The following is a 19,309-nucleotide window of genomic DNA, read 5'->3' as shown; positions in this document are numbered from 1 at the left end:
GGGGAATGGTGCATTTCTGTCCCTCTTTTTAAAGCTGGGCTATTTTGTGGCATCCATGGATCTAATGGATGAAAGAGTAACAAACAGAAGCAGGTCCCAATTCTCCTTCCCTCAGCTGCAGTGTGCGCAGAGTGATGAGAAAGGGGACTAAACCAGCCAGGGGCTGACTGCTGCCCCTGCCATCCTGTACTGTAAGGGTCACATCTCCTGCAACATCTATGGGGATCCTCCAAAGCACCCTTGACAGCAGTTACCGCCCCTCTGCATGGTGAGGAAGCAGCGCTCAGCACCGTGAGGGGCAACATGGCACTACACGAAGCCGCTGCCTCCGCAGGTAATCAGCCCCACCAGCGCCCGGGGCTCTTGCTCCATGACCGAGCCCGGGAAACGCCTTTATTTTGCTCATGCACAAGACCCTCCAGGACAAGACCCTCCAGGGCAAGGCTGGATCCATGAATGCAGAAAGGCTAACAGGGAGTTCCCTCAAGGCCCAGCAGTTAAGGATCCTGTGATGTCACTGCTGTGGCTCAGGTCACTGCTATGGTGGGGGTCTGATCCCTGGCCCAGGAACTTCTGCATGCTATGGGTGCAACAACAACAAAGGAAAGAAAAGAAAGGAAAATACTGTCTCCTCGAGAAAGCCTGTCTCTGAAACCCGATTCCAGCATGCACCTGCGTCAGCCTGGTGTCTGTGTACCCCAGCCAGGCACACGAAGTGGTGTAGGCGGGGTAGCCCTGTGTCTGCATCTGCTCCTCTGTGGAAACATAACACTTGTTAATGTTTTGTGTCTGCGGGGATCTTTAGCTTAAGAGTTGCCTGCGGCTGAAGCGCCACCACCCACCACCTTCGCACCCCAGGACCCGCCCTGCAAATCCCGAGCCTGTCCCTCCTGCTACACCCGGGGTTCAGGATGCCCTTTGGGATGCCCCCGATGGCAGAGCCCTCCTGTGCCATGTGGGGTCACCTTAAAGCCAGCCCTGCCCTTAGCAGTGGCCAAACTGAACTCTGATGCCCAAGGTCAAAGCAGAAGGCTGCTTCCTCCAGACTTAGTGGGTCTGCTGCTGGTGGGGGTGGGAGGGGTGATCCCCCACAGGGCGGGAACACTCAAAAGTGTACAAAGATAGGAAAAATAATGAATGGAGTGTCGTCATGACCTACCTCGCTCTTTTTTACCAACTTGACCTTTCTGCAGTATTTCTGGAAAAAATAAAGAATCATCATTACTCTTAGATGACAAAGAGGCAGCCCTGTTGCTGCCACATCAGCATGGACCAGGGACCCCCCAGTGCCATCGCCTGTAGGCTACTCACCGTAGGCTTCCTCCTCTGTCAGGACATCGGTGATGTACCTGAAATCTATGCAGGATAACAGCATCCTGGGGTCCTGGGGCGGGACAGAAAGTAGGAAGGGCCAACGTCAATTCCCCAGCAGATGCTGTGTCTTAGAATCTGCATAGGCAGAATCAGGGGCTTGTTCTGTCTGGGAAAGGACCTTTGGGGTTTGTGATCAATCATTTCTATCCTTCCTTGGTGCAGCATCCTTCAAGGACTCACTGCTGCCTCCTGACCAAGCCCTCAGGCACCTGCCCCTCACTCCCTCTGTGGAACAAGGATTTTGACTACCTTAGCTAACAGGGCTTCTGGCAAGAGAGCCTGGAGTGAGGCAAGCACTCAGCACAAATTAAAGATGAACAGGCCTAGTGTCACTCACTTCAGTGCTGACCTCTTCCCAGGGCAGTTTAGCAGGGGAGAGAGAGGGCGGGTCTCAGAGCCAGGCCACCCAGGGTGACCCCTGTGCCCACTGTTTATTAGCAGTGTAACTTTAGGCCATTTCCTGCCAAATAGGGACAATTCACTTCACCAAAAGGGAAAGAGTGGATTAAACGTGAGAGAGCCTGGTGCGAAGACTCCCTGGAGCATCCCCGGCTGCCCTCTCCCCATCTCCCCCTCCCCCAGCCTGGAGCTCCAGCCTCCCTGGGAGCCCACATTCTGGGAGGAAGCAATCAGCAGCTCCACTCCCACTCAGGTTGTATTGACACCAGCCGTACTCCTCTGCGACCCTTAAATATCCTACGAGCTCTTTCAAAACCAAGAATCATGCAAGACCACTGGCATTGAAATAGGGAACAGGATCCAAAAGAATGAAAAATCCACATATGGGATTTCAGGCACCTTCCTAGTGGCCCTCAAATCATTCACTTTTGGGGGCCACCTTGGGCATCCCTCTGAGAGGCTAGTCTGGAGCCTGCAGGGAACTCAAGAGGTCCCTGTCCTTCCCCTTCAGATGGTGCCCCCAAGTCACCCACAACCACGTCAGAGAGAAGAGGTAATATCCTCTCGTTTTCACTTTCCTCCAGAGAAGGGACAATGTCCGCTGTCTAGCAGTCTTCAAAGCCTTGGTGTTCTTTCTTTTTCCTTAATTGTGATGGCAAATAATAACAAGGGCCTTTGTTTGTTGACCACCAGATTTTCAATAGCCATTCAAGGCATCATCCTGAGGCAGCTGACGCTCAGAGAGGTTACGTGGCATGCCCAAGACCACACAGCCAGGGAGTTCCCGTCATGGCTAAGTGGAAACAAATATGGCTAGGATCCATGAGGACACAGATTCAATCCCTGGCCTCCATCAGTGGGTTAAGGATCTGGCATTGCCATGACCTGTGGTGTCAGTTACAGAGGCGACTCAGATCTGGCATTGCTGTGGCTGTGGTATAGGCCAGTGACTATGGCTCTGATTCAATCCCTAGCCTGGAAACATCCATATGCTGCAGGTATAGCTCTAAAAAGACCAAAAAAAAAAAAAAAAAAAAAAAAAAAAAAATCACACAGCCAGAAAGTGGTGGGGTCCAGGTTCAAAGCCAGCTCTGCCTGTGGCTGAAGTTCACTCCCCTTAACTTGCCCAGAGTTTTTTCCACCTTGGCAGTCAGATGCTCACAAGTATAAACAGGTCCAAGAGAAAGGAAACAGCAGGTACATATCTTTAGAATCCACCACTGGGCCACTTCCATTTGCGTTTGCAGTCAAGGTGACCAGATAGCTTAATAATAACATTCTGCTCTTCAGAGCTTGTGAAGCACTTTTCTCATGTGGTCTTATTCCAATTCTACGGTGCTCCTAGAGCAGTTAGGATTATCCCCCGTCACAGTTAGGAAATGGAAGCTGGAGAATCTGCATCACTGCAGAGGAAAGCACCCAAGTTTTGGGGGCAGGGGGGGCGCGGGGGCGCCTAACCTCAGCACTTCCCATGTGAACACCCTGCCTGCATGAGCACGACTCATGGTTACTTCAAATACCAAGAAAGGAATAACAGATTTTACTGGGTTCTGCTTGGTCAGCACGACAGTGATTGATCCAGAGCAGTCCTGAATGTATCTATTGGTTATCAAAAGGCAAGTAATCCATGAGGTCCATTTCATTTACAGAAACAATTAGCATATTAATGAATTTACTTACCATGTCAACAAGCAACTTCCACAGAGGCTTGAAGGAGAAAAGAAGAAATTTGTAAAACAAGTTTGAAATACCCACCAGTTTCCCCACAGTGAACGCTCGTGTGGCAGGTTCCGGTTATCAGACTAACACCCACCCACCTGCCCTGGAGCCCCTCACCTCTGTGCCCCTCCCTTCCCAGCCCTTTCTAACCCACTCCCTAAACGCCCTGACTGCTGGTCATCTCTCAGTGGAGAAAAACAATCAATTCTCTGTATGTTCTTGGGGCACCTCCTGTGCCTTTGTCCTCACTCACAGAAAAAGTGTTTGCTCCTCTGTGGCCCTTCACGTGGCTCTGCAGAGTTACTGAAGTGCAGCTCCAAGGATTACCTTTCCCTCCTGCTTGGCCCACAGGTCCCACACGGCATTGAGCACAGCCGCCGTGGCCAAGTGCACCGCACCCTTCTCAGGACCGATCTGGTTGGGAAGCAAAACACAAGAGCACTTCTTAGAAAAGACATTAAAGTCTCCTAGCCAGGGACATGGTTCATGGATTAAAGGCAGCAACGGACACTCACTTAAAGGTTAAGCTCTTTCTTAATACTTTTTTCTTTTTCTTTTTTTTTCTGGTCTTTTCGTAATACTTTCTAACCTATAGAAGATTTGCACGAATAGTGCAAAGAACTCCTGCATATTCTCCCCACCAAACATATCTATATAGATATCTATCTATCCATATGTGTGTATATGTATCTACATATATATACAGATAAATAAAATACATAATATAAATTTATTTTACTGAATCATTTGAGAGGAAGTTACAGATGTCATGTCACATAACCTTAAAAACTTCAGAGTTTAGTTCCTAAAAACAAGGATATTCTCTTACACAACCACAGTACAATGATCAAATTCAGGGAATATAACCTTGATACCTACAAAGACAATCTATAATCAAAGACAATCTATAATCAGATTTCATCAATAATCCAAAAGTATACTTTCTTTTATTCACATGTTGCTTTTTTTTTTTTTTTTATCTTTTGTCTTTTTAGGGCCACACCCACGGCATATGAAGGTTCCCAGGCTAGGGGTCTAATTGGAGCTGTAGCCACTGGCCTACGCCACAGCCACAGCAATGCCGGATCCGAGGTACATCTGAGACCTACACCACAGCTCACAGAAATGCCAGATCCTTAACCCACTGAGCAAGGCCAGGGATGGAACCCGCAACCTCATGGTTCCTAGTCGGATTCGTTTCCGCTGCACCACGACAGGAACTCCACATATTGCTTTTAGTTGACATGTCACTTTAGTCTCTTTATCTGGAACATATTTTCTTCTTTTTAAAAATGATAACAGAGTTCCCATTGTGGCTTAGCAATAACAAACCTGACTAGTATCCTTGAGAATGCGAGTTTGACCCCTGGCCTTGCTCAGTAGGTTAAGGATCCAGCATTGCCGTGACCTGTCATGTAGGTCACATACGTAGTTTGGATTCCGTGTTGCTGTGGCTGTGGCATAGGCAGGTGGCTATAGCTCTAATTCAACTCCTCGCCTGGGAACCTCCATATGCTGCATGTGCAGCCTAAAAGGCCAAAAACAAAAACAAAAAAAAGATATCAATATTCTTAAAGAGTACAGGCCAGCTGAGTTACACAGCGTTCCCCAATCTGGCTGATTGGACTGTGATTCTGCCATTCTGGTTTTTTGTTAGGGCTATTATCTTTCAGAACATAGGTAAGTTAGTATCCTTTAGCCTTCCCCACTGTGAGGTTACCATTTTCTCTTTTTAAGTAAGGAGATTAATACTGACCCCAAGGTTTAGCACCCACTGATAATTCCTGCCTCAATCAATTTTAGCTGTGAAGGTTACAATATGGTAGTTTTCTAATGCTATGATTTCTGTTTTATTAGCTTGTAGTCTATTATAATGACAAGCTCTCCCTTGCTGGTTGGTTGGTTGCTATGTGAATGGACTCAAGGATTCTTAGGTTATTCAAGGATTTACAAGCCATCCCTACCATATTTATTTCAATGCCTGAATTGCCCCAGATTTGACCAGTGGACCCCTAGCCTGGGAACTTCCATAAGACAAGGGTGAGGCCCTAAAAAAGACACACAAAAAACTGTAAACCTGTTTCTATTTTCACAGTTGTTGTGATCAAAGAACATCTGAGGGAGTTCCCATCGTGGCGCAGTGGTTAACGAATCCGACTAGGAACCATGAGGTTGCGGGTTCGGTCCCTGCCCTTGCTCAGTGGGTTAAGGATCCGGCGTTGCCGTGAGCTGTGGTGTAGGTTGCAGACGCGGCTCGGATCCCGCGTTGCTGTGGCTCTGGCGTAGGCCGGTGGCTACAGCTCTGATTCAACCCCTAGCCTGGGAACCTCCATATGCCGCGGGAGCGGCCCAAGGAATAGCAACAACAACAACAACAACAACAACAACAAAAAGACAAAAGACAAAAAAAAAAAAAAAAAAAAAAACCATCTGAGACCTCAGTAACATTATTTATAGATGCATGTTACAAAACAGGCACCGTACCCATCTGAGCTGCCCATCGCTAGTGAGCTGCCTGTAGAAGCCTCTGAAGTCACCGACAATATCCCCGAGGTCCTTGTTAAGCAGGTGGGGGGCCAGGGCGTTCACAGCACAGACAACTATTAAAAGAGGATTTAATTCTTAGTTTTGGTGGGAGGTCAATAAATTAAGACACGCAGGCACCACAAACAGTCTAATATGGACATGTTAGAAAAGTAATTTTAAATACAAAAAGTATATGCTTTTAAAAATATGTCTTCTGTGGTTGTCATAACTAGTATCACACAGTAGAATAGCTGTTAATCCATTTACTCAGCGTAATTTCTGAATAGAGCAAAGACGTTTTGTCTGCCACGTAAAAAAACAGAATCCTAGACCTGAAAGTTTAAATCATGTTCCAAAATCATTTTCCTATTCGCTTTGCAAAGTGTCTGGACATTCAGCTTTAAAACTAAACCTTTTGGGAGTTCCTGTCGTGGCGCAGTGGTTAACGAATCCCACTAGGAACCATGACGTTGTGGGTTCAATCCCTGGCCTTGCTCAGTGGGTTAAGGATCCGGCGTTGCTGCGAGCTGTGGTGTGGGTTGCAGACACGGCTTGGATCGGGCTTTGCTGTGGCTCTGGCATAGGCTGGTGGCTACGGCTCCAATTAGACCCCTAGCCTGGGAATCTCCATATGCTGTGGGAGCGGCCCAAGAAATGGCAAAAAGACAAAAAACAAACAAACAAAAAAAAAAACTAAACCTTTCGGAGTTCCTGTTGTGGCTCAGAGGTAAAAAATCCAACTAGTATTCATGAGGATTTGGGTTCAATCTTTGGCATCACCCACTGGGTTAAGGATCCGGAGTTGATGTGAGCTGTGGTGTAGATCACAGATGTGGCTCAGATCCCATTTTGCTGTGGCTGTGGTGTAGGCTGGCAGCTGTGGCTCCCATTCAGCCCCTAGCCTGGGAATTTCCATATGCCATGGGTGTGGCCCTGAAAAACAAACAAACAACAACAAAAAACAAACCTTGCTAGTTCCTAGGAAATAAGATGATTTATAGAATTTTTGAAATTCCTTTCATTAGTGTAAAGCATAGAAAATATTTTGAATTCACAACATAATTATTAAAGATGAAATGAATCTGCAATTCATTTCACCTTTAATAATTACATTTTATTATTATAATACTTAGATACTAAAGTACATGAAAACACTTTTCATAAACATTAAATTTCTTACCATTGACTTATGATATACTACAGTTTTCATAAATAATTTGAAGGTTAATCTTCGTTTGGGTCAGCATTACCATCAATTACTTATTTTTGGTGTTTTATTTAGAAGAGGCTTTATTGGATTATCTCAGATGAAGAGCAAGTAACAAACTGTATGGCAAAGACCCTTCTATCCTTGACTCAGTCTGGAAAACACTTAGTCCACGTGTAAATGGTCAAAATAATCAAATCATCAACTTAGCCCCAGAGCAGTGAATTTTATTTATTTATTTTTTATGGCCTCACACACAGAATATGGAAGATCCTTGGCCAGGGATTGAACATAAGCCTCAGAATTTGACCTTTGCCACCATGGCTGTGACCATGCTGGATCTTTTAACCCACTGCACCAGGCCAGGGATAGAACCTCTGCAGTGACTTGAGCTGCTGCAGTCAGATTCTTAACCCACAGCACCACAGAGGGAACCCAACAGTGACTATATTATTTAAAAATTCGATTGACTTGTTTGGTGTAGCCATTGCTTCAATATATACTTTTTTTTTTTTTTTTTAGGGCCACACCTGAGGCATATGGAGTTTCCCTGGCTAGGGGTCCAACTGAAGCTGCAGCCGCCGGCCTACACCACAGCCACAGCAACACAGGATCCAAGCCATGTCTGTGACCTACACCACAGCTCGTGGCAACACCGGATCCTTTACCCACTGAGTGAGGCCAGGGATGGAACCTGTGTTCTAATGGATGACGGTCAGGTTTGTTAATTGCTGAGCCAGGACAGGAACTCCCAAAAAAAGTTGGTTTTTTGTTTTGTTTTGTTTTTTTGTTTTTGTCTTTTTGCCTTTTCTAGGGCCACTCCCTCGGCATATGGAATTCCCAGGCTAGGGGTCTAATCAGAGCTGTAGCCACCAGCCTACGCCACAGCCACAGCAATGCGGGATCTGAGTCTCATCTGTGACCTACACCACAGCTCACAGCAACGCCAGATCGTTAACCCACTGAGCAAGGCCAGGGATCAAACCTGCAACTTCATGGTTCCTAGTGGGATTCGTTAACCACTGTGCCACAATGGGAATTCCCCAAAAAAAGAATTTTAAAGAAAAAAAAATGTGGAGACCACCACAACCCAAATATTTACGGAAGGCATCACATTTTAGTAAATTTCTTGCAGTGGCCTCAGTTTGAGCAAGGAGAATCCACACCCTCCAGATGAGAACATTGGTGTTGCTTGAGCATCTCTTAGAGCAGTAAAGATGAGCTCATCCTCAATATCTGATAAATGTATTTGCTACTATGATACGAGCCAGCTGGGGTTTCTAACCATTCTTCTCGAGGAGACCGAGGTTTGATGTATATAATGATTCCTGTCTCTCTGAGTCACTGACTTACTCTTCAGGCATCTATAATTAATCATCAAGGAGCAAGGAAGACTGTCACTCACAGTTCTGGGGGATGGATATCTGACCTGGAATCATTCTGCATCCCATTCACAAGAGCCATGGAGAACACAGACGGTGTGGGTCAGCCCTAAATGCTCCATATGAGAGCAAGTACGAATCTTCTGAGGGCTGTTTTGAACAGAGGGCCCACGCGCATCCCAGAACATGTTTCAAGTGCTTTCAGAACATTTTTCTCCTAAGATCTGATAGGAAAACTGCACCTCTACGAGGACCCTATGAAACGACCTAAGGATTTTAACAATGAAGCAATGGCGGGAGTTCCTATTGTGGCCCTAAAAAGACAACAAACAAAAACCATAAGGAGTTCTCTGTAGCTCAGCAGGTTAAGGATCCGGTGTTGTCACTGCAACACCTTGGGTCACTGCTGTGGCGTGGGTTCAATCCCTGGACTGAGAACTTCAGCATGCTGCAGGCATAGCCAAAAAAGTAAATAAACAAAAAAATTTAAAAATTATATTGACCTATTCTGTACGTTAAAAAACAACCATAACCTCTCTCCCTCATAAATAAGCGCTCTCTTCACAGTAATGAAGGAAGCACTGACTTCTTGGATCATAAAAAAAAAAAAATGATAAGGCGAGTAAGCTGATAAAAGCCCCAGGAGAACTGTGACAAGCTAATGGAATTTTTTTCAACTTGAATTCAAATTCAAACACCATGCAACGGGTTCTGCGAGACAGCAATGAGTCACCTGAAAAATGGAGCAAGGCTAAAATTAAAATGGGTTCTGTCATGCTGCGGTCTGAAACAGGCGGAAGCCAATTGCATCACCACAAAAGCGCCATTTGTTCCAGGCACAGACGGATGAGACTTTTCCTGCCTATCCTGCCAGCAGGGGGAAGGGGCAGGGAGACCTTCTGGCACTGAACTCGGCCACTCGGAGAAGAGTCTCACATTCATCTCAAGAACCACACATGAGGCGAAGGGCCCCTCCACTGCGCCTGAGGTAGCAGGTTCCACCCTTGGCTGTTTACAGGGGTTCTGTGTGATGGCTTGTCCCAGAACATGTTTTGCAAGCTTGATGAGTTTTGTGCAACCTTTGGGGATTGCCTGCCTGGCATGCAGGATGGAGAATGCAACTTCATAACGTGCCCAACTTACACTAGAGAATTAAAGTTGCAGGAGAAGCTGAAACATAGCTCACAGACCTGGGGCGGTCAGTGGTCACTGCCTTGGGGAAACGTTAACGACAGGGAATGGCTGACTTGGGGGAAGCAGGCAGGGAATCAGGGTCTAGTGGCTGCCTTCTGCCCGGCCAATTCCTAGTTACCCTTCAAGGCTCATCTCAAAACCTCACCTTTGCTCTGAAGCTGTCCTGACCCTCCTGGACAAAAACCCAACCCTCCGTGTAGGCCTGTATTCACTTTTAATAAAATAGTCCTTCTCACACTGCATTATTATTTCTTTATGTCTGCCTCCCTGAGAAATTTGTGCATTCCTTCTCCTTGTATCCTTGTATGTGGGACTCTGTCCCCTTTCTCTCTTTTTAAAGTCACATCCCCAGGGCCTGTCACAGTGCCTGTACACAGGAGCACCTAGGTATCTGTGGTTGGCCAGCCGATAGCGTGACTAGACAGCAGCCCTGGGGAGAGGGGAGCAGCCTGATGGTGTCCACATAAAGCTCAGAAAATGTTCCCTTGGAGTTCCCTGTTGTGGCTCAGTGGTAATGAACCTGACTAGTATCCATGAGGACATGGGTTCAATCCCTAGCCTTGCTCAGTGGGTTAAGGATCCGGCGTTGCCATGAGCTGCAGTGCAGTGTAGGCTATAGACGAAGCTCGGATCTGGAGTTGCTGTGTAGGCTGGCAGCTACAGCTCCGACTGGACCCCTAGCCTGGGAACTTCCATATGCTATGGGTGTGGCCCTACAAAGACAAAAAAAGAAAAAAGAAAAAGAAAAAAATAAAAAGAAAGAAATGTTCCCTTGTCCTACACACAGACACGCACAATAATAACATCACTCAATAGGTCAAGACTTTTCTTCTATAACTAGGAGAGAGCTGATAGTGTGGATATCCCTGGGCAAGGCTGGAGGATCTACTTCCTCCCTTCGCAGACCCTCACTTTTTAACTTACCACGACATGTCTTCAGCCTCTAATGAGCTGTTGAAATTGATCTGGCAAAGGTCTTCTTTCTGTACATACTGAATTTTGTACGCTGTGCATGCATTTTTAAAAAGCTATGAGTTTTGGAGTTCCTGTTATGCTGCAGTAGAAATGAATCTGCCTAGGATCCATGAGGATGCAGGTTCGATCCCTCTCTCAGTGGGTCGGGGATCCGGCTGTTGCCATGAGCTGTGGTGTAGGTCACAGACACAGCTAGGATTCCACATTGCTGTGGCTGTGGCATAGGCCAGCATCTGTAGCTCCAATTCGACCCCTAGCCTGGGAACTTCCATATGCCATGGGTGTGGCCCTAAAAAGAAAAAAAAAAAAGTTTAAAAAAAGCCAAGAAAGCGCTTCGGGCCATCAGGAGGTTCTGCAGGGATAGCCAAGCTGCTGTGTGGGCCTCAGTTCCCTTACCTCAAAAAATGGGGAGGCTCAAGACCTCCACTGAGCCCTCGTCCAGCTCTGAGAAAAGAAAGGCTTACTCCTGGCTCAGTGTGCAGCATAGCTGTCTGCTCTTCCCAGATGAGAGCTTGGAATCTGGGCAGGACCTACGCCTTTGCTGCCAAGCAGAGCAGTGAACTGGAAGCCAGCTCAGTGTGGAGTATTTAAAAAGCAAGTAGAAGAGTTCCCATCTTGGCACAGCGGAAACAAATCCGACTAGGAACCATGAGGTTGCGGGTCTGATCCCTGGCCTTGCTCAGTGGGTTAAGGATCTGGCATTGCTGTGAGCTGCGGTGTAGGGTTGCAGACGCAGCTCAGATCTCGCGTGGCTATGGCTGTGGTGTAGGCCGGCAGCTATAGCTCCAATTAGACCCCTAGCCTGGAAATCTCCATATGCCTTGGGTGTGGGGAAAAAAAAAAAAAGCAAGTAGACTCTGTGCACACAAAGCCTTGTTCCATGAACACACAGCTTCCCCCTTACATCCCTCGGTCACACACCCAGTTCAGGTACTCAGAGCCCTGCAGAGAAATGGACCCAAGATTCAAGGGTTTTCCTGCAGTCTACAGATGACCACCAGGAGAGAGGCCAAATTCTGCCATTTTTATTTCCATTTTTGTTTTATTTCCCAATGACATAAATAAACCATCAAACATTGTTTTCAACTCTCTTCAAGCAGTGTAAATACAGAGAAAAATATGATCAGACCTGGAATGTAAATGAAACTGAAGCATTCATGTACCTCCAGAGAATGTTCAACTCACCAACTTCAGTGCCTTTTCCCAGAGTGAAGGTGAGTCCACAGCCCTTGAGTCCATCTTCTGCATCCGTCTCCAAGACAACGTAGGCAGCTGAGTAGTCAGGGTCTGTGTGCTGCAGGGGAAAGGCCCCACCCAAACCCGAGAACATGAGAAAGTGCCAAATAAACCTGGGAGTGACATCATGAAAGAACAGAAAATGCAAGAAGAGCTCCAATCCTTTTTTGGGGGGGGGGCGGGGGTCTTTTTAGGGCCACACCTGAGGCATATGAGAGTTCCAGGGCTAGGGATCAAATCAGAGCTGCAGCTGCCAGCCAACACCACAGCCACAGCAATGCCAGATCTAAGCCATGTCTGCGACCTACACCACAACTTGTGGCAATGCCAGATCCTTAACCCACTGAGTGAGGCCAGGGATCGAACCCTTATCCTCACAGACACTATGTCAGGTCCTTAACCCACTGAGCCATAATGGGAACTCCTAAAAAGAGCTCCAATCTGATGGAAGCATTCATGTTCCCCAAAGGGAACTCTGAATGGACAAAAGGAATGTTCTCCTGAAGGACTCAAATTATTTTACCAAGTACAATGTGTGTATTTAATGCCGGTTTGCAGTTACATTTCCTTTGACAGTCGGCTCACTCTTAAACCTAGGAGTTTGCACCTGCAGCTGTTTCTGTCAGCTTTTGGAACAGAGTTATATGCACAAGCAGGTTCAAACTGAGCAAGCCAAGGTTTTGGAAAGCTCTTACATAAAATTGGACTTATCTTCATTGCAGTTTATAGCAGGGCTGAAAAGACACAAATTCAGAGATCACTGGGGTCGGGGGGAGCAAAGAAAACTTCAAGACAACCCAGGAGTTCCTACTGTGGCTCAGTGGATTAAGGACCCAAGGTTATCTCTGGGAGGATTCAGTCTCCATCCCGGCCTCATTCAGTGAGTTAAGGATCGGGCATTGCTGTGGCTGTGGCGTAGGCCAGCAGCTGCAGCTTCAATTCGACCCCTGGCGTGGGAACTTTCGTATGTTGCAGGTGTGGCCATAAAAAGAAAAAAATTAAATAAAAACAACTTCAAGACAATTCATTTTTTGTGTTGCTCTTTTTTTTTAAACTTTCCACTATATTTTTATAATAGGTTTACTGACCAATTATTATGAAATTCAACACTACTCATCGATACAGGGGATGCAGAGTGAAAAACAAGTCTATCTTCAGAGATTTCTCACAAGGTGGGAGAAAAAGCCAAAACATGAGAACCAGATGAGAACAGCTGCTAAGACAGGACAAGGCCATGAGGAGATGTGTGGTCAGTTGGATGTACCATGGAAGTTCAGGGGAGAAAAGCAAAGAGGAAGCAGGAGACCAGGACACACAGACAAAGCCCAAGGGTGATGAAGGAGCCCAGGCGAGGAGAGCAATACAAACCTGAGGCCTTGTGAGTCAGAAAAGGCTGTGAGGGCACTGGTTTGCAGGGAATGGAGATGATATCAGACAGGTGGTGTGGGCGAAGACAACGGGAACCCCCAAAGCCAGGCAGAGAATTGGAATGCAGCGGTAAAGAATGAAGATGCAACTTTTTTTTTTTTTTTGCTTAAAAAGAATTTTGCAGGAGTTCCCATTGTGGCTCAGTGGTGATGAATCTGATTAGTATCCACTAGGATTCAAGTCCCATCCCTGGCCTCACTCAGTTGGTTAAGGATTTGGTGTTGCCAGGAGCTGTGGTGTGGGTTACAGACTTGGCTCTGATCCCTTGTTGCTTGCGGCTGTGGTGTAGCCTGGCAGCTGTAGCTCCAGTTCAACGCCTAGCCTGGGAACTTCTCTATGTCCCAGGTGCGGCCCTAAAAAGACAAAAAAAATAAAGGAAAAAAAAAGAATTTCACAGAGATATGACAATTTATTAGTGCTGTTGTTAATATAACATTTATTGTTCCATGTAAAAAGCTTTACATGAATTAATCTTCCCAATGTTATAAAGCAGATGCTATGAGGAAACTGAGTTTCAAGAGGCAGGATTTAAATCCCAATGTTCAGGGAGGGAGAGGCAGCCCTGTGTCCGGCTGGAGGCACAGGGAAGGGGCTTCTGTGGATGCATCGCTGAGCCAGCAAGTGCAGAGGTTGGTGACTTGGGTAAGTTAGAGTTTAGATGCTATAATGACAGAACCTCTAACAGTATGAGGCAGAACATGGCAAGTCTCTGGGAGAGATGAAAACGATGGAAGCCAGGCAGAAAGCACTACGGCCAAACGCTGTCAAAGCTGGAGGACACTTTCTGATGAAAGGAGAAGCTGAGCTGGTGGGTTGAGGACAGGAGTGTCTCAGCAGCGGGGGAGGGACAGAGGATCTGGGAGGGAGGAACATCTCAGGTGAGGTAACGGTGGCAGTGAGGTCAGTAGAGGGACAGAAAGGGAATACGGGAGAGCATCCAAGAGGTGGTGCCCAGCCAGGTTTGGCCATCAGGTTCCCAAGGGAGATGCTGGGACCTGAGGCTCAGAGGGAGACTCCAGGACTAAAGACCCTGGGAAGCTAAAGTATGATGTACATGAACTTAGTTACAAAACAGAAACAGACTAACAGACATAGGAAACAAACTGATGGTTACCAAAGGGGAGAGATGGGAGATGGGGGAAGGATAAATTAGGAGTTTGGGATTAGCAGATACAAACTACTATATATAATACAGATAACAAGGGCCTACTGTACAGCACAAAGAAGTGTATTCAGTATCTTGTAATAAAATACATAATAGAAAAGAAAAAAAAGTATGGCCAGGAGGTGGCGGGCTCAGCTGCAGGTGGGCACTCAGGACCTTTGGTAAGTGCCTGGACAAGCAAGCTCTGGCACTAATGAACACTGCAGGCCTGAGCGCTCTGTGTTTCTTAAACGGCTGGTAAGAAATCGTAACCGGGACCCTGCACTTAAACAAATACGGGAACAGTTTCAGGGCTCCTTCATGAAAATGTCCTACTTGGAGTTCCCATGGTGGCACAGCAGAAATGAATCTGACTAGGAACCATGACATTTTGGCTTCCATCCCTGGCCTCGCTCAGTGGGTTGAGGATCCGGCGTTGCCATGAGCTGTGGTGTAGGTTGCAGATGCAGCTCGGATCCTGCCTTGCTGAGGCTGGCAGCTGTAGCTCCGATTCAACCCCTAGCCTGGGAACCTCCATATGCCTCAAGTGTGGCCCTAAAAATACAAACAAAAAAATGTTCTACTTGTGATCAGGAAGGCTGGCTCTGCTGCCAAGTGCTGCGGGGCTGAACTGCTGAATCCAGCGTGCAGTGAGGGTGCAGGGAGCCTTCTCAGGAGTCTCAGCAGCACCGCTGAAAATGGCCAAGCAGCACTTTCTATTAATAATGCATATGGGGAAGTTCCTGTTGTGGCTCAGTGGTAACAAACCCTTCTAGTATCCATGAGGATTTGGGTTCAATCCCTGGTCTCGCTCAGTGGGTTAAGGATCCAGCATTGCCATGAGCTGTGGTGTAGGTTGCAGACTCGACTGGGATCCCGTGTTGCTGTGGCTGTGGTGTGGGCTGGCAGCTACAGCTCCGATTCAACCCCTAGCCTGGGAACCTCCATATGCCGTGGGTTTGGCCTTAAAAAGACAAAAAAAAAAAAAAAAAAAAAAAAACCATGAGGGAATCAGCGTACAGCACACACATCTCTGGGACACAATATTCAAGTATTCATGAGCTTGCAGTGCAGGTATCAGGTACAATCTCTCCTGACCCCAAGGCCATAAATCACTCAGGCCAGAGACAAATTTCGTTTCTTATTCCATAGTAAGCCAGCAGCCTTAATACTTCACAAATTCAAAGAGGAAGGTGGAGGTCAGGGACTCTTCTGCTTCAGTTTCTTCATATGCAAATAGTAATTACAGCTACATTTATCGATGGCCTTCTCTGTGTCGGGCTCTCTACATGCATCGCATCTACATGTAGAAGGCTGATATTGTTATACCATTTTACAGATGAGAAAGCCTAGGCCTGGAGAGATTGTGCGGTTTCCTCCTACCTGCCCCCCACTTCAGAAGGGTGGAAGGGGCTGCACTAGGTCAGGCGTTGTATTTGACAAGCTCATAAAATTTCAAAAGATTTGTTTGGAGATTCACAAAAGATCACCCAATGGGTGTTTTTTTGTCATTTACCATAATATCAAATGAGAAAGGACACATAAGGGTTTTTAAAGCAGGAAGAATTTATTCTCAGAATAAAAGACATTCTTTAAAGTAACTTCAGGACTTCCCTTGTTGCTCACAGCATAACTACTCAGCACTGCTTCTGCAGTGGCTGTGGTTGGATCCCTGGCTGGGGAACTTCCAGGTGCCGTCAAGTGTTTAAAAAAAAAAAAAAAAGGAGTTCCCATCATGGGTCAGTGGTTAAGGAATCTGACTAGGAACCATGAGGTTGCGGGTTCAATCCCTGGCCTTGCTCAGTGGGTTGAGGATCTGGCATTGCTATGAACTGCGGTGTAGGTCGCAGACGCGGCTTGGATCTGGTGTTGCTGTGGCTGTGGTGTAGGCCAGCAGCTGCAATTCCAATTAGACCTCTAGCCTGGGAACCTCCATGTGCCGTGGGAGCAGCCCTAGAAAAGGCAAAAAGACAAAATAAAAATAAAAATTAAATAAAAAGAACTTCAGCATCTTTTTTTTTTTTTTTTTTTTTTTTTTTTTTTTTTTTTTTTTAGGGCCACACCCGCAGCATGTGGAAGTTCCTAGGCTAGGGGTGGAATTGGAGCTATAGCTGCTGGCCTACACCACAACCACAGCATTAGGGGATCCTTAACTCACTGAGTGGGGCCAGGGATGGAACCTGAGTCCTCACAGATACTAGTGGGGCTCGTTACCACGGAGCCAGGACAGGAACTCCAACTTCAGCACTTTTTAACAAGAAACCACTTCAAGTACACCAAGGACAAGGAATGTGAGGAACATCCACCCAGCTCAAAAGTACAGTTAAAGTCAGTCCTGAGGTATCCATTCCCCACCCCCTACAAGTAATGGGTAATCATTATCCTAAATTGGATGCTTCCCATGTTCATTACATAACCACACTTTTCTAGTGTGGCCATTCATGAGTGGGCCTGGAAGGGCAGTGTCCCAGGGACAGGCTGGAGGAGACCCTGCACAGGGCTCATGTGTTTGGGAAATACTGCACTTGAAGGTGGTGCTGGTGTGGGGTGTCTCAGAGCAAAAATGTCCTTCAGTGTGTACTTTACTGCATTTCCACAGATTGACATCTGCTTAACTGTTCACAGTGACACATCCTCTCTATTCATGTTTTCAGCCTCCTCTCAAACCACCTGTTACTACGAGCTTGTTTGGTCTCCCAGGCAGACTGTGAATTGTTCATTTCACAGATAAGCCCAAGAAGCACAGAGAGGTTAGGATCTTCTGGTCACTGCAAATTGTGGCAGAGGCAGGATCACCACCTAAATCACCCTGCCAGGGGCTTTCTGGTCTCTACCACCGCGAACCATGTCAAGTCTAAGGTTTGATGGGGAGACACCACCACCGTTTTGCTGTTGTTGCATATCATGCACTCCATTTCCAGCAAAATGCAAGTCATAAAAGTAAAAACAGGAAATACTAAACTCCAGCAAAGCAAAAAACAATAAGAAAAAAATAAAACCTAGGAGAGTGTAGAATCTCTAAAAACTTTCATTCCCCTTCCCGGCCTCTCCACTCACAAAAGCAACAGTTCCAAAGTTGGGAACCTTTCCAGGACCACGGGGTGCCCGGCGCCAAGGAGGGCCCTGGCGTCGATGAGACCAGAGGCATTGGGCAGCACCTACCATAGCGTCTGAGCCGTGGCCCTCGAGAGACGTGGGGAAGCGCAAGTCGTGGACCGAGAGTCGGGAGATCCTGCCACGCACCATGTCGCCCTGTGTCGGGGAGACGCCAACCCTGCAGGACACTGTGTGCGCAGCTGAAAGGGTGCACAGCCGGAAGGGTGCACAGCCGGGCTTGGCGGGGGCTGATTGGCCGCGCAGCCCGGGGGCGTGGCCGCGCTCGAGAACTTGGCCCGACCCAAGGGGCCAGCTCAGCTCTAGGTCCTCGATTCGCGATTCTTTGCGCCAAGTTCCCGTCCCGCAGTGGGGGTGCTGCCTACTGCCACCCTGCCCGCCCCCAGGTAGACTCGCTCAGGGTCTCGGCTGACCCCACACCGAGTCAGTGCCCCAGCAGGACCCTGCTCCACCCAGACTAGAAACTAGCAAAGTGACCGTACCCAGAGCAGCACCCTGGAAGAAGCCGAGTCTGGTCAGAGTGCAATCCGCAGATTCGGCCCTGGGCTCAATTCCTGACCTCAGTCTGCAGGTCCATGCGGCTCAGCCAGGACAGCCTTGTGCTGGAAAATCCTGTGTCTTTAAGTGACCTCAGCCTGTTTGATAAATTAAGAGGTGGGTCACCATTTATTACATCCCTGCTGATGCAGTACTTTGAATACTTTACCTCTTATCCCCCAACACTGCAAGGAAGGCAGGTCATGCCCATTTTATTGGTGAATTGGGGATTCAGAGAGATTAAGTGATGTAAATTATTTGCCCAAAGCCACATAGCTAGTTAAGTGTCCTGGCTGCAAACTCAAGGGCTCTTAGAGTTGCAGGGACTCTGAGGCTCAAAGCTGTAGCATCCCTTTGACAACACGGTGGAGGCTATGGACATCTCCCCCCACCAAGTGTGCACACAGTAAGTTTTATATTATTTTTTGGGGGGTGAGGTCACAACCCCTTGCCTTGTACCACCACTGAGGACTGTTTGGAGGGTTAAATGTTTGGGAGGCAATACTATATAGGTAAGAGTCCATTGAAATGTGTTCTTGAGGGTGTGGCAGGGGTGTTCTCAGGGATACCCAGGTTATCTGCTGCTCAAGGATGCATACATATAGCCCTGTTGGATGAATTCCTTGGCTCAGGACTGAGATGGTTAACTTAGATGCCTACCGGGGCTAGGTAGGCACCAGGATGCAAGGGGGTAAGAAACAGGCAATTGCCGCAGCTAAGGGTTAGCCAGTCAGCTCCAGCTGATTATGACCCTGTGAGAATTGGAGGCCAGATGGCTGCATCTTACCATTTTCCAAGTGAAGTCTGAAATGCAAATGTTAATAGGAAATAGCCCTTCTTTTCCCTTGTCCTGCCCTACTCATGTGCCATATGGAGATAACTTTACACATGGATCAACATTAATTCTCGTGTTACCCATTTGTTTACCACTACTATTTCCTGCTTTCTTGATTTTTTGGGGGGAGGCATGTGGCCAGAATATAGGCTCAGTTCATTTTTTTTCAGAATGGGTCTCTGGCCTAGGTGATATATTCTGAGTATTTTGGGTTCTGAAGATGTCTTTTTCTTTCAGAT

General features: G+C 47.1%; 1 protein-coding gene across 6 annotated transcripts in view; it reads right to left on the bottom strand.

Annotated features, from left to right (window-relative positions):
* Positions 1 to 17,922, bottom strand: part of ENOSF1 (enolase superfamily member 1) — a 29,323-nt gene extending 11,401 nt beyond the window's left edge. For 2 of the 6 annotated variants that reach the window (XR_002344407.1, XM_021093422.1), the window contains exons 1-8: positions 17,747 to 17,922; positions 11,962 to 12,070; positions 5,977 to 6,092; positions 3,820 to 3,906; positions 3,454 to 3,480; positions 1,312 to 1,384; positions 1,160 to 1,198; positions 673 to 755 (exon numbers count right to left, since the gene is read on the bottom strand). Coding sequence is in view for 5 of the 6 variants with exons in the window: in XM_021093422.1 (XP_020949081.1) it covers positions 673 to 755; positions 1,160 to 1,198; positions 1,312 to 1,384; positions 3,454 to 3,480; positions 3,820 to 3,906; positions 5,977 to 6,092; positions 11,962 to 12,070; positions 17,747 to 17,830 (618 nt within the window). In the remaining variant the exon portion in view is untranslated. 6 annotated transcript variants of the gene reach the window in all.

Source organism: Sus scrofa, chromosome 6 (genome assembly GCF_000003025.6).
Source record: "Sus scrofa isolate TJ Tabasco breed Duroc chromosome 6, Sscrofa11.1, whole genome shotgun sequence".
Lineage (NCBI taxonomy): Eukaryota > Metazoa > Chordata > Mammalia > Artiodactyla > Suidae > Sus > Sus scrofa.
This window is presented reverse-complemented; position numbering and strand designations above follow the sequence as displayed.